The sequence below is a fragment of the Seriola lalandi genome, unplaced genomic scaffold (assembly GCF_002814215.2).
Source record: "Seriola lalandi dorsalis isolate HSWRI2012SDOR001 ecotype SW California unplaced genomic scaffold, Sedor1 jcf7180002054936, whole genome shotgun sequence".
Classification (NCBI taxonomy): domain Eukaryota; kingdom Metazoa; phylum Chordata; class Actinopteri; order Carangiformes; family Carangidae; genus Seriola; species Seriola lalandi.
In genome coordinates, this window is record NW_019525488.1 from 513,536 (window position 1) to 528,162 (window position 14,627).

At 49.3% G+C, this 14,627-nt stretch overlaps 1 protein-coding gene across 2 annotated transcripts in view; it reads right to left on the minus strand.

Moving 5' to 3' along the window:
• Positions 1–6: 6 nt before the first annotated feature.
• kdm6a (lysine (K)-specific demethylase 6A) overlaps positions 7–14,627 on the minus strand; it is a 38,239-nt gene continuing 23,618 nt past the window's right edge. The window contains exons 10-30 of one of the 2 annotated variants that reach the window (XM_023393467.2): positions 14,136–14,262; positions 13,066–13,164; positions 12,508–12,727; positions 12,009–12,149; positions 10,218–10,310; positions 10,041–10,118; positions 9,371–9,481; positions 8,660–9,052; positions 7,699–8,582; positions 5,967–6,096; positions 5,726–5,831; positions 4,965–5,170; positions 2,837–2,889; positions 2,666–2,740; positions 2,431–2,579; positions 1,644–1,758; positions 1,325–1,512; positions 1,094–1,235; positions 843–969; positions 290–463; positions 7–159 (exon numbers count right to left, since the gene is read on the minus strand). In XM_023393467.2, the coding sequence (XP_023249235.1) occupies positions 133–159; positions 290–463; positions 843–969; positions 1,094–1,235; positions 1,325–1,512; positions 1,644–1,758; positions 2,431–2,579; positions 2,666–2,740; positions 2,837–2,889; positions 4,965–5,170; positions 5,726–5,831; positions 5,967–6,096; positions 7,699–8,582; positions 8,660–9,052; positions 9,371–9,481; positions 10,041–10,118; positions 10,218–10,310; positions 12,009–12,149; positions 12,508–12,727; positions 13,066–13,164; positions 14,136–14,262 (3,638 nt within the window). In that variant the 3' untranslated portion in view covers positions 7–132. The remainder of the gene's footprint in view (positions 160–289; positions 464–842; positions 970–1,093; positions 1,236–1,324; positions 1,513–1,643; positions 1,759–2,430; positions 2,580–2,665; positions 2,741–2,836; positions 2,890–4,964; positions 5,171–5,725; positions 5,832–5,966; positions 6,097–7,698; positions 8,583–8,659; positions 9,053–9,370; positions 9,482–10,040; positions 10,119–10,217; positions 10,311–12,008; positions 12,150–12,507; positions 12,728–13,065; positions 13,165–14,135; positions 14,263–14,627) is intronic. The other variant, XM_023393468.2, reaches the window with a different exon arrangement.

The window sequence follows — 14,627 nt, forward strand, 5'->3', positions numbered from 1 at the left end:
AGAAAAAAAAAAAAAAAAAAAAAAAGTGTTTCTTTTCCCGGAGAGTTTCTGATTCGTCCGAGTCCGTCGACCCGTCGACCCGTCGACCCATCGACCCGTCGGCCCGTCCGCAGCACAAACGGAGCGTCAGCATCACGAGGAGGAAGGCAGGGGACTGGCCTGTGGAGGGAAGAACCAACAACACACTCAGATCCTCGTGTGTGTGTGTGTGTGTGTGTGTGTGTGTGTGTGTGTGTGTGTGTGTGTGTGTGTGTGTGTGTTCCCTCTGGTCTCTGTGTCTCATACTCACGAGTGTGAACTGGTCGTAAACCTGCATCAGGTCCTCGATCTTGTACTGCTCCAGCACCACAAAGTTGTCCAGGTTGCTGCTGCTCCCCCTGCGGGCGCAGTCCTGGCAGTGCACCACGTACGTCTTCCTGCTGTTGCTCTCGCTGGTGACGAACAGCAGGTCGAACACCTCCACCTGGACGACGACAGGTTAACACGCGGTTGGCGTCACTGAGCAGCCATCACACATCACTCCTGTCCCGGCCTCCTCGCCGTCCCTCGCAATCCCCTTGAGCGCTTTGAATATCCTGCCTCACATCTATCAAATCGGCCCCCTCCACCCACTCCTTCCAACCCCCCCTCCAACATTTTTACACTAATTAGTATTCGAGCTAAGATCAGCTGACGATCGTTGCTCGCTCGTTTCTGTCTGACTGTTTTTATTGTCTATTGATGCTTCTGTTTTTAAATGTGATTTATATATAATATTTTAATTGAACAAGCGTCTCTCTCACACACACACACACACACACACACACACACACACACACAGGAAGTGGTGTTGGTGTCCTCACCTCACAGATGCTGCAGTAATGCGCCGGCTCGTTCTGCGTCCTCCCGTGCCAAACCAGCTCCTTCCCAGCAGCCAACAGCAGTTCCCGCTGCATCTGACACTGTTTCAGAGTCCGTAACAAACAATACCTGACACAGACACACACACACACACACACACACACACACACACACACACACACACACATATGAGCTTAGAGTACCACACACAACAGATTAGATGAGGTTTTATAGTCGATCTTCGGGTTCTCACTTGATCATCTCAAACAGCCTGTGGTCGGACACTTTGATGTTCCTCGCCATGTTCCAGGAGAGGTGGATCATGGGAACGATGGACTTGACGCTCTGCAGCTTGTTCCACTCGTAGCGCTCCACGGCCAGTTTGTACTGATGCGCTGAGGACGGAGACAGACACTCAGTTTATCCATCAGACCCACGCAGCTGGACCGACACTCTGCAGGTATGATCTTAGCCCTTCTCTCACCTGTGAGGGGTCCGACGTTCCACGCGATGTTGTTGCACCAGCCGATGGCCTGCACCCAGTGGATGGTGCCCGTGTTGAGCCACACTAGGTCTCCGGGGCGCTGGATGAAGCGGTAAACAGGCACGTTGGTCTCGTACAGGTCCTCCAGGTTGGGCCACCACGAGCCCATCAGGAAGTTGATGTTGTTCCTGTAAGAGGAGGAGGAGGAGGAGGAGGAAGAGGAGGAAGAGGAAGAGGAGGAGGAGGAGGAGAGCTGAGTCAGTGTCGGCTCTGAGGAGCAGCTGAAGGAGCGCTCCACTGATCGTTTCTGTTGACTCACTTTTCGCAGAAGTCGTTGATGACGCCCCAGTACGGCTCTGGCACCGCGAACCACTCACAGTCCCCGGGACCGATGTTGATGTTGACCGAGCAGAAGTTGTTGTTCTCTTGATGACCTACAAAAGTAAAACTACGCGGTTACTGACGGGGGGGGGGGACTACAATCACCTCCTCCCGCTCGTATCCCTCCACCAATCAGACTAGTTCCACGTGACGTCCCTGTTTATCCAGAGTCAGAGACAATATGAACCGTCGGTGTGAAGCTGTTCTTGTGACCAGAGATAAATCTACCTGCTGATGGTTCATATACAGCTGTGTGTGTTTATAAACATCTGTGCACACCCCTCTCTAATTAACAAACAAGAATTCAAGATTTAATTGAACCTAAGAGATTAAAGTTGTTTATATTCAGTATGTTTTTGTTATTGTTAAGAAATCACAAGCTAACAAACAACATGAACAAATGGCAGATGCTAACTGCGCTAACTGCTCTCTCGTCTGAGTCTGAGTGCGGCTCAAACATGAGTCTCTCTGACCATCTCTACTCTCTCTGCTCACACTGACCTCGACCTTTGACCTTTGGCCACCAAAATCTAATGACCTCATCCTTTAGTCCAGGTGAATGTTTTTGCCAAATTTGAAGTTTACCCCGAGAATGAGACAGACGGACGGACTACCTGAAAACAAAATGGCTGCCACCCTGACCGTCAGACAACAGCGGTGTGAGCTCATATCTGTGTGTGTGTGTGTGTGTGTGTGTGTGTGTGTGTGTGTGTGTGTGTGTGTACCTGGCGTCCTGCTGCCTGGCACCTTCATGTAGAGCTGCACGGTGTTCATGCCCAGGATGGTGTGTCCCACGTGGCTCAGCAGGTTCCCGGCCGACACCACCCGAGCAAACGCCGGCAGCTTGGCCAGTTCCTGCAGCTGCTGCTTCCACCTGCGGAGGGAAGCGGGTCACAGGTGAGTTCAGATCAAAGTGCAGATGTGATGGTTCGTGGAAACGGGCTTTTTCTATTCACTCACTTCTTCTCGTCGGAGAGGTCGATGTTGGTGCCGAACTTGATGTGTTTGAAAGGGCCTTTCCTCCGCCGCATCGCACTGACCAAGCACCAGAGAAGAAGAAGCTCGTTAGTGACAGAAAAAATAAAACCTGCACACACTCCGAGCAGGAAACTGAGGACACGGCAAAGTCACCTGTCTGAGGAACTCGCTTCTGCGTCCATCTCCTTCTTCTTCTCGTTCTCTTCCTGCCACAGAATCCGCAAACAAATAAATAAAATCAGTAAGACACGAGGAAAGCTGAGCAAATTCACTGTGAAGAGAAACAAACACACCGACAAGAAGGAGCGAAGATACACGAACATGACGACGGACTAAAAGGTTAGTGAGTAAAAATGCGTCTTTAGCTGAGATCTAAAAGCAGAGATGGAGGGAGAACAGCTGATTTCTAATGACAGCTGGTTCCACAGTTTTGGAGCAACAGCTGCAGCGACTCTGGGATCCAGGAGCTGGCGGGTCAGATCAGTGAACACGGAGAGTGAAACTGTTGGAACACGTCCGGAGAATTCAGTTCAGACTTTTAAATGAAATTCGTCGAGAGATAATGTGAAACTACACTCCAGGTAAAATCCTTAATGCACATTATTTCAGGATCATGACTCCATCAGTCTGTGTTCACCGCTGCAGGATTCAAATGTTTTATTCAGTGTTTTCATTTTCATTCATGAACAAGGAACTAATACTGTGTTTACACCTGCAGCAGGTTTAGACAGGTGAACTCTCGTCTTCCTGCTCGGACTGAGGACACACACACACACACACACACACACACACACACACACACACACACACACACACACACACACACACAACTAGAGGAGTGATGTCATCCAGAGAGCGAGCCGCTAGCCGCCGTGCTAACTGGTAAAACAGATCTTCAGTGTTGGCGACGCTTCAATCTGTGATTGTGTGACTAGAGCTTCTCTCTCAGAGGAAGGTGTTTCTGGTTCAACTGCTCCGTGATGGACAGGTGACAGGTGACAGGTGAATTCACATTTCAGTTTGTTTTCAGGACAGTGAAAAAAAAAACATGAGAAACTTTAATTCAATATGAATTAAAGTTTCTTGTAAACTCGTTGCTCAGAGACAAACTGAACGACACAAGAAACAAACATGACGGTAACAAACTAAACAAACTAAAGTCATCTGGGTATTATTAAAGCTTCAGAAGGTCCTCAAATAATAATAATAATAAAATTAAGATCCATCAGAGCACAGCATGTGGAAAATTACGAATTCATTCACTCTTTGTTTTACAGGAAGATTAATGTGTCCACATTGTTTTTTAGTGCCTTTATTCTGATAGTCACAGAGAGAGAGAGAGAGAGAGAGAGAGAGAGAGACAGAGAGACAGAGAGAGAGACAGAGAGAGAGAGACAGAGACAGAGAGAGAGAGAGAGAGAGAGAGAGAGAGAAAGACAGAGAGAGACAGAGAGAGAGAGAGAGAGAGAGAAAGAGAGAGAGAGACAGAGAGAGACAGAGAGAGAGGGACAGAAAGACAGAGAGAGACAGAGAGAGACAGAGAGAGAGGGAGAGAGAGACAGAGAGAGAGAGAGAGAGAGAGAGAGAGAGAGAGAGAGAGAGAGAGACAGACAGAGACAGAGACAGAGAGAGAGAGAGAGAGAGAGAGAGAGAATGCCACAGGTCGGATTTGAACCCGGCCCGCTTCAGTCAGGTCTGAGACTTTGTGGTACGAGCTGCACCTCGTCAGATCTACTGGTTCACCCTGTGACTCGGGACGGAGGCGGCAGCTGCAGCGGCGACAGCTCTGCCTTCATGTCGACATGAGGAAACGTTCTGCCGCCTGCAGCCGTGTGACCCGCTGCAGACCGACCGTCAGAACACAAGACGTTCTGGTTAAAGCTGATCGTAGTCATTTGGATCACGGCTGTGAACTGAACCGGACGTCCTGTACCGAAGAGCGCGGCACAGATACATGAACCGTCACGGCCCCGGGTCACAGAGGCCGAAGCACGCCACCGCGGGAGAAGGGGACAAAATTAGCAGGTTCAGCCGGGTGTTGTGTTGACATCGCTGCCGATCGGAGCCGAGCTGATAAATACCTGAGACCACTGCGGAGTCACGTGACCTGGTGTGAATGCTGATTGATGAGGAAAGCCTGATGCTAGCAGGTTTTCTGACCAGTGGAAAACTGGCAGACAGTCACACATATCAGTTTTCCAGAAGCCAATATTAGCGCGTGTGTGTGTGTGTGTGTGTGTGTGTGTGTGTGTGTGTGTGTGTGTGTCTCTCTCCCACTGACCCGCAGAGACTCCTGGAAGGACGAGGCCTGGTACTGGGCGTATTTGATGATGGTGGTGAGGGAGCGGCTGCTCTCGCAGCGCCACATCTTCCTGCTGCCGCTGGGGTCCCAGTTCTCGTCGGTGGGCTGAGCTAACTGGGTCCGCACCTCCACCAGGTGGTCCGGGTTGGCCTCCACCAGCGTCTTGGTGGAGAACAGGCCCAAGTCTGTGCAAGGAGCCAAGTGGCAGGAGCAGTTAGTGGAACATAAACGTCGTGTTTGAAATGACATTTAATACGATGGTTTTTATTCATGTTTCCTCGGGCCCACCGACAGGGAGGTGGGAGGGAGCAGGGCAGGAGGGCCGCAGGCTCTGTGGCTGCTCCGTCTTCACACATAATAATATAAGTTCTTAAGAACTAAGCTGTGAACAGTCTCTCAGATTAGACTCTTACACAACAGGGCAGAAGGTCATCGTAATAGAAGAGCAGATGTTTGTACATTCTTGGCAAAGCCGAGCAGATTCCTTCACAGCAAACACACTGCAGTAACACTTTCCACTTGCAGGTGGTGCTGTTGTCATACATGTCAGACTCATCCACACACACACTCTGCCATGATTACAGAGACACACCCACAGAGCCACGTGAGACTGGAGAGCACAGAAACATCCAGTTGTCCCTGAACGCAGCTCGTCCTGTCAAACCGATCAACAGTGAATCAAACTGGTTAAACACTGGAGACATAAAATAACTGGAGTGAAGTGGAGATCGGGTTCTTACCGAGTTTAAGAGCTCCTGCCAGTCCTCTGATGACGGTGACCGGGTTGGCCGAGTTGGTGCAGAACTGATGGAGAGGAGGGAAGAAGGCGTCCCTCTTGTTTTCTAGCTGTAAGTCAGAGAGGAGACAGAGGGGGGAGGAGGAGGGGAGGTCAGGAGGAGCAGACTCTGAGTGTTTGTGCTTTGCTGCTTCAGATACAACAGCGTGAATACTTCTCCTTCTACGGTGCAGAGCTGTACGCACATAAATACTGGGCGTCGGAGGGTTGAGTTTGTCCTTTGGCAGCGGAGGGGAGGGCTGGCGAGGGGGTCGCGGCGGGGGACACTTGTCCAAGAGGATGCTGCTCGTCGACAGACCGTTCTTCCCCAGATTCCTGCAGCCGGAGGGGGAGGGAGGGAGAGAGAGAGAGAGAGAGAGAGAGAGAGAGAGAGAGTGTCAGACAGCGGGCGATCACTGAACAAGCTGCGTTCAAGCTGACGTGGACATTAACCCGCCTTCAACATCTCAGGTGATCTGATCAAAGGTTCATCAGCTCACACCTGGATTTAAAATGCCTCTCACTGGCTGACTTGTGATCAGATCTCACTTCCTGCTTTATATGTAAACAAACAGGTATGTGTTGTTGTTTTCAGCCAATCAGACAAGACGGGGCTGTTGTCAATGAGTGAGTGAGAGAGCGAGCGAGCGAGAGAGACAGGGAGGGGTTGAGTGAAGCGCTGCTCTGCTCACAGCTCGCACAGACAAAAAGTTTTATCCATTTGAAATAGTAAAAATATTTTCAGTTCTTTATTATCTGTCGGGACGAATCAGACCGTGTCATTTCATTTTAAAAACAGACTTAACACACAACTAAATTATAATACACAGACCTAATATTCAGACTAAAACGAGGTCAGCAGCGTTTCCAAAAGTCTCAACAACTGCAGAGGACGTGTGGAAAATGAAAACGTATCAGTGTGGACGTGGCCTCAGAGAAAGAGCTCAGCCTGTCCAATCAAAACCTTTTTCTGAGCTACATTAACCAGTACTGCTGAATAACACCTGATACAATCCTCTGTTCACGGCTCACTGTTAAACCACACAGGACGTCATTCATCACGCGTCACACACAGTCACTGAACGCCGTGTGAACGGTCACGTCAGGGCCGAGTGTTATTCACCAAGTGCATCGATTCATGGACGTTTCTGTCGATACTTCTCAGCTGTACATGACAATAATTCCTAATAATGTCATTCATTAAGGAGCTTTTCATAACTAACATCACTGCCTGGGACAGAAACAATATTATTATACAACCTTCAACCTTATTTCTTTAAGGAAGCTGTAAACCAGACACCTGACGTCTTCATGACACCAGTGACTCAGGTCTGTGTTTCCCACCAATGACAGAGCAGCAGACACACCTTCAACCTGTGCAGCACCTGCCTGACGCTGCACTCAGTCAGTGTTGGCAGAACAGAGAGACTTCAGTCTGACAGGATCATCCTCTGCTGCTCATCTCCACATCCCAGACACTCTGACTCTGACGTGATCGTTTCTTTGGACTCGGCTGCTCATAATCAATAACGTGATGATGTGTGTCACAGCAGACTCTGCAGGAGGACCGGTCTGGACCTGCAGGACTCACATCAGGACTGAGGCTTAAATAAGCTTCCAGACGAGTCATGCTCAGGTCACATGACGACACAGAGACAACTGTTCCTGCAGCTCAGCCTCAGAGACACAGAGAGGCAGCGTCCAGCCAAACATGATGATGATGATGATGATGAAGACAACCAGCACAGTGCAGGGTCAAAGTGTCATGACATTTTGCAAAAGCACCAAAGAATCAAAATATGACTCACGATTTCACACACACACACACACACACACACACACACACACAGCAGCTACTGCAGTCATATTTTCTTTCTCTCTCTCTCTCTCTCTCTCTCTCGTCACATGACCTGGACCACCAGGTGCGGTGTGTCTCACCTGCAGGCTTTGAGGACTTCGCTGGAGCTGGGGTAGATGGAGAAGGAGGACCAGGGAGCCAGAGCGGCGGGGGCGTTGTGTCTGAGAGCTCCTGCAGGAGGCTCCACCTTCACGGGGCTGCGGGAGTCCTCCGGGCCCTTCCCGTTGAGCGTGGGCCCCTGGCTGTTGGTGTTGGACGGGCTGTTAAGGCAGGAGAGGCTGTTGGCGGCGTGAGGGTCTGCCGAGCGCGGCGAGGGCGTAGCGGCGGCCGAGTGTGGCGAGGACGCCGCTGAGCGCTCTGATGTCGGCTTGGCGGCGCCGTGGAGACCCGGGTGGACGTTGTTGATTTTCTCTGAGGAAGGCCCTCCGTGGTTACTGTGGTTATTGTTATTGTCATTACTGGTAGTATTGGCTTTTCCCTTTAGCAAGGCTGAGAGCTGAGGATTGTCTGAACTGAGCACGCCGGGGGCAGGAGAGCCGGGCTGAGACGGGCTCGCAGAGCTGTCCGTCACCCGCGGCTGGACGTGATTAGTCAATCCCTGCGCGGGGGTGGGGCCGGGACTAAGGGGCGTCCCGGCGGAATGCCTGACGGCGGCCTCCGGACCTGATGGCAAAGTGGCGGCGGCGGCGATGCCGTTGCTGCCCCCTGAAGGCGTGGTGTCTTTGGTGTGGACCCCTGAGGTAGTAGCGGAGTGGGGAGGCGAGGACAGGTGGTTGGGTGTGGTCTGGGGGGAGGTGGGGGACAGAGAGGAGGCTGAGGAGGAGGCAGTGCAGGGCCCAGAGGAATGTCCAACCTGATTCAGAATGCCAGAGGAAGAGAACGAGGTCTGAGGGGAGGAGGAGGAAGAGAAAGGGGGTTCTCCATTGGGACCCGCCGAATGTGAACCTGGACCTTTGTGAAGCCCCTGAGGAGAGAGGAGGACGCGTTGAAACATACGTGACATAATGAATAAGAGAGATCGGCGGCGGCGGCGGGTAGTACCTGAGTGGTAGTGTTGCGTTGCTGGCTCCTCCATGTCTCGTCTGTGTGACTGGGACTACTGGTAGTGCTGCTGGTGCTGGGGTGACTGGCGGCTGTGCAGTTGTGAGGTAGAGAGTTCTGCTGCGGGTAAGGCACGTTTCCGTTGCTCGCGCCGCCACCTCCCAGTCCCAGGGTGTGATTCTTCTCCAGGTGTCCCAGCGGCCCCCCCGCCGCCGAGGGACTCGAAGAACAGGATCCGTTGGCCGTGGGCTGGGTGACGCACGGGGGCCGGGCGGCCGTGTGATTGAGGGGGGAGGCGCAGGAGAGGCCGGCGTGGTGGTGGGGGGGCTCGGCCAGAGGACCGTTGGGGAGGCTGGGCCGCGGTTGTCCACCGGCTGCTGCCTGCTGCCGCATCTGACACAGAAGAAGAAGAGAGATTCAAACCAAACATCAACAACTTCCTGTTTCTACATTGACACTGAAACTAAATCATACTGAGATTGTTTTGTCAGATATTTTGAATTTCACTGAAACAATTAAAAAACGGTGATGATGTGATTTTGTTCCTGTACGTCTGGAGGAGACGACCTGGAGGCGGAGTCTCTGCTCATGGTGCTGACACTGTGACCTGGATGTTGCACTTGGCCACATAGTGATTTCCGTTATATTTCCATTCATCGTGCAGCACTAATTAGCACCTGCAGACTCATCAGTACAGGTGCATGTGTGTACCTGCTGCTGCTGATGTTGCTGCATGAGAGAGAACTGGTTCTCCAGCTGCTCCAGCATCTGCACCTGTGGGGGCTTGAGGTTTGCTCGGTTGGTCCGCAGGTGTTCCAGGTGCTGCGAGTTTTACATATGACAGCGTTAGATACACAACATTAGAAAATAATAAAAACAGATCCAGTTCTTTTCATCTTAAAACCCGAGATTATATAAACACACAGACCAGGCCGCTAGTTCTGTAGGCTAACACTATCTGTTGATGTAACAGGTGCCAGACTCGTTAAAAGTTTGACCACTATATTAATTATCCAGATTACAAGATAGTAAAATCTGAGCTGATCTGAATCCTCACAAACTCACGAGGAATAAACCAAATGTTTAAACAAAAAACAATTAGCCTACTATTTTTAGTAATAATAATAATAATAATGATGATAAACTTTATTCGTATAACACCTTTCATGCATAACTGCAGCTCAAAGTGCTTTAGGAAGAAAAGTGTAGCCTAATAAATAAAAGGGCAATAAAACAATATAAAAAACTGTTTTTAAAAAAACATAAAAAAAGGTATAAAAAGAATAAAAGGAATAAAAAAATGTATGAAGTAAAAGCAAAGTAAAGTTAATTAAAAACAAGATCATAAAAGCAGGTTTTCAGCTGTTGGACGTTTTCCTACCTGAAGCTTCTGTGGCGTCAGGTACCAGCTGGGGATCTGCTGCTGACCGCTGCTGTTTGCCCACGCGTCTGCGACACTCTGTAGAGGTGAGGCAGAGAGAAGATGAACATCTGTAACACCTGTAACACCTGATCTTTATTTCATCCAGCAGAAAAAGGTCGACGCTGTGGGCTGTACCTTCGCTGGGCTGGCAGTGCGTTTCCTCTTGGCCGGACTGGCCTGCGGGTCTGTGTGGTTACTGGCGGACTGGCCTCCCTCCCCCTTGCAGGCCTACGGATCCGCAGCACGGGGACAAAGTTTGTGATGACGTCAACAGCAAAGATAAACATTCATCAATTAACCAAATGAGCCCTGATGAGATGTTTGACACAGAGGAAACACAACATAACAAACGCTCTGTACATTTACATGCACAACAGTCTGACTGAGATGTGGTTTGTTTGTTATCACCTCCACCCACCTGACGCAGGTGGATGAAGGTGATAACCAGAGTTTTCATGCTGTGGTTAGGAGGGGAAATAATGCAGCATGAGTCACATTAGTGGAGGTTTGTCGCACATGCACCGAGGTTATTATCATGAACTAAAACTAACTGAATAATGAAAACTAGATGTGAAAAACGAAAATGAAATAAAAATAAAAACAGTAACTAACTGAAACTGTTTTGTGTGTTTACAAAACTAAAAACTAAAATCAAAGAGAGAATGTCTTTAGTTTTGGTTTCTGTCGGTTTATTTCATAGTGTTTTGGGTTGAAACACATCTTCAGTGTTTTAGCTGTGCCTGACGTTCACTGTGTTAATGATGTCAAGTACTTTATGGTTAATTAACGATGATGAGCCACAGAGCAGCAGCTGGACCGAGTTCATGTCGAGTCGAACGTAAATGGATCAAACCTCGGCGTTTACACACAAACACAACTACACACTCACACTTCAGGCTGCGTCTGGTGCGACTGTTTACATGTTTGAATCCAGATCTACATTTTATGTTGTTGTTGTGTCCAGTTGAATTCTTCTGGTTAGTGACACAAACACACTTCCTGTGTCCTCACTGAATATATTTCTCAAATGGTTTGTTGTTTTTATTACACAATACTTTTTTGAATCTGGGCCCTGAAAAGATCTCTCATATAACAAAACCCTAAAGCTAACTAACTGAAACATAAAACTGTAATAAAACTTAATAAACACTAAACTAAACTTTAAAACTAAACTGAATGAAAAGTCAAAACTAATACAAACTATTCTAACCTTGATTCATTTAATCAATCAAACCCGAAACGTATAATAATATTGGAGCAAGTAAAAACCTCGAGGCTGTATTTCTGAGCAGGTTGATGATGGCATGAAGTTAACTGTAGGATGATGTCATCGTTAATGACCATAAAAAACAAAACTACATGAAGACAGATCAGACAAAGAAAACAGAAGGTCTAAATAAAGCCCACGTGCCGACGGGGGTGTTGGTGCAGCCTGAAGTTACAACCATTTACACCACTTCATACAAACAACAGACACATGCATCTTCACTGGTTAATACCATGTTTACATTAACATGCATTTTCAGCCTCGCAGGTCGCCGAGTACGGTGCAGTGACTCCACAAGATTGATGCATCTTTGCATTAAGGAGATGAGTTGTGGGACATGATGAGGTCCCTGCGGCGTGGCTTCATAATCTTAACACTTGCCATGTGACACAGAGTGGCACTATGAAGGTCAGCTACGCTCTAGTAATTAGATTATTGCAATATAGGCCTCGCTCCAATTCCCTCAGACCGTATCCTGATTTATGGTTCGTCACACTGGCTGTGGACGCAGGAGGACAAGTTTTGGGAACATCAATATTTACTGATGAAAATCTGAAAGTATCAGAGTGAGGCCTCAGCTTTAATATCCCTCATTTATATAATTTATCATTCAAGTAGTTTCCAAGAGGCTGGCGTCTCTTGTATAAGCTGGATCTCACCTGCTGTGCCTGTGCAGTGTTCAAGGCCCCCTGCCTGGACGTGAGCTCAGCAGGAATGGGAAGGCTCCACGCCTCCTCAATACTAGGAAGCATTTTACTCTTATTCTGCAGACTACCTGGCTGTAGGTTACACAACTGAGCCTAGGAGAAATTGTGTAAGACACAGACTTTAGTGCGGAGCGTTGGTTTAACAGGAAAAGGCACTACAAAGCTGCGGTGGTGCTCTAGGTAACTGTACACAGAGTAATTACAGGAATGTTCAATGCAATGAAGGTATGCATTACAATTACAAGTGAGAGAAACACATCAATATGAATCATCATTCATATCTCTGCGGTCAGAAATCAAAATGACAAAAAGCACAATCTGCATTTTTTAAAAAGCCGATTGCTTTGGCAGTAAACACACCACTTCAAATATACACACACCAAAATACTGCACGACATCTAACAAACATGGCTGAGGGTTGGCGTCGCTCTCTCTGCACGCCGGCGCCTACCTGCAGCAGTTTGATGCGCTGTGTGAGAGCGGCGGTGTTGAGGCAGGCCCTGCTGCGCGTGGCGTTGATGTAGCACTTGATCGCGTCGTGCGGCTGCCCGCAGGACTCGTAGAGCGTGCCCAGGTCCATCCAGGCGGCGGCGTGGCTGTGGTCCAGCTGAACGGCGCAGATGTAGGCCTGCAGCGCGTCCATAGGCTGGTTCTGCTGCTGGTAGAGCACCCTGGGGGAGGGAGGGAGGGAGGGAGGGGGTGAGTCTCCTGCCATCCACCAGGATTCAGGTCCTTATCTTTCTGAGCCGTCCCAACTCCCAGAGGACATAACCCACCCATCACACGTCTATCTATAGATCCCCCCCCGCCCCGCCCCGTTACCCTCCCTCTCATTACGTCCTCTGCCGCACTGCAGCTGCTGGATCCCCGTGAGCCGCCGAGGCCCCTGAGCACCAAACAGCCTTAACACACGTGCTGTTCCACACCAGCCCCCCCCCACTCAGATACTTCCAGATGTTAACCTCTGCTCTTGACCAGTGTGACAACATACTGCGAGTTGTGCTCTTACCCTATGGAGCACCAGGTGTCCGCGCTGGCCTCCGACTTATCGATGGACTGGCGGTAAGAGATGAAGGCATCCTGCACCTTCCCAATACTGGAGTAGCACCTGAAAGAAAGACGAGGCCATGAGCGAGAGCAGCAACACGTCCCTCTACAACCCTTTACACCGAAGCTAATGACTCTGGCTCTTTTGCTACGTTTCCTCTTCCTGTTCACACGACTCCGACTTTTAGAAACGCTGCTGACCCCGTTTTATTTTGAAAACTCCGGGGATGCGTTGTCTGGACTTTGGACACCCACGGCCTCTCCTGATTGGCTCTCAGCCTCAGCTACCAGTGGAGAATACAACATGCAACTGAATATCAGTGTTACTGACCTTGTTGTCTTTGCTAGCAGCTGCTGTTCAGTTTAACTCTGCAGCTGTCTTTGTGCCTAGTATTTTTTGCAACTAATCAACTGCGGAGAAGACAACCTGCTTCCTGTTTACACTGGCCATATGCAGGTGACTGCTCAGGTGTGTTAGTCGTTTTATAATGAAGAAAAGGTCGTGTGAACGTAGCCTTACTAATCCCCATGTCAAGCTACTTTGATAAAACAGTCGTCAAACAACACACAGCCACACTGTTAAACACACACACACTTTAAAGCTCCGTATTTTCCTCTTCTCCTGTGTTTCATTTGAAGTGTAGATCCATGAGAAGATATATTTGTGGAGTTCTCCCTGGAGCTCTAGTAAAAACAGGTCTGTGAGCCAATCAGAAGAGAGGAGGCTCTGAGCTCGGAAACTCAGTCCAAGGAAATTAAAGGCCAGTCCGACGCTGAACCGGCAAGATGAGGCACTCCTACGTATTGGAAATAAAATGTGATTGATCGTCCAGCCCTGGATCACATGCCTCCACTGAGCATTAACCACAATATCTTTAACTAACTAAAAACTCATGTAGACAACAATTTTATCAATGCAGAGCTCTGGGTTAAACAAACAGTCTAATCAGGACTCACAGGACCTCCCTGTAAAACACACACACACACACACACTGTAAAACACACACACGCTCACGCCCTTGTTTGTCTTACCTGCCGAGAAAGTACCAGGACTGGCCCGAGTTTGGGTCTGCTTCTAAAGACTTCTGCAGACACTGGATGGCATAGCTGTCCTTGGTGCCTTTATCCCCCAGCTGCTCCACCGTGTGATGCATCCAGCCTGGAGGTGGGGAGGGGGAGGGGGGGCAGAGCAGAGGGATCAGGATCTCTGAGATTCATATGAACCAGATAAAGAGTCAAGTACCTGAATCCAAAGGACGCAATGTGCAATCAGAAAGAGGGACCACTGTCTGATGTGCTAATGGACCAGACTCATAAACAAAACAAATGGCTCTGAGGGAGGAGGGAGGGGGGAGGCAGACAAAGAGGGGGGGGTGTTGTTCACACAGACACTTCAGAAGATCTCATATGAACCAGCCTTTACAAACAACTCCTCCCTGCTCTCCAGCCACACACACACACACAGCCACACACACAGCCACACACACACACAGCCACACACACACACACACACACACACACACA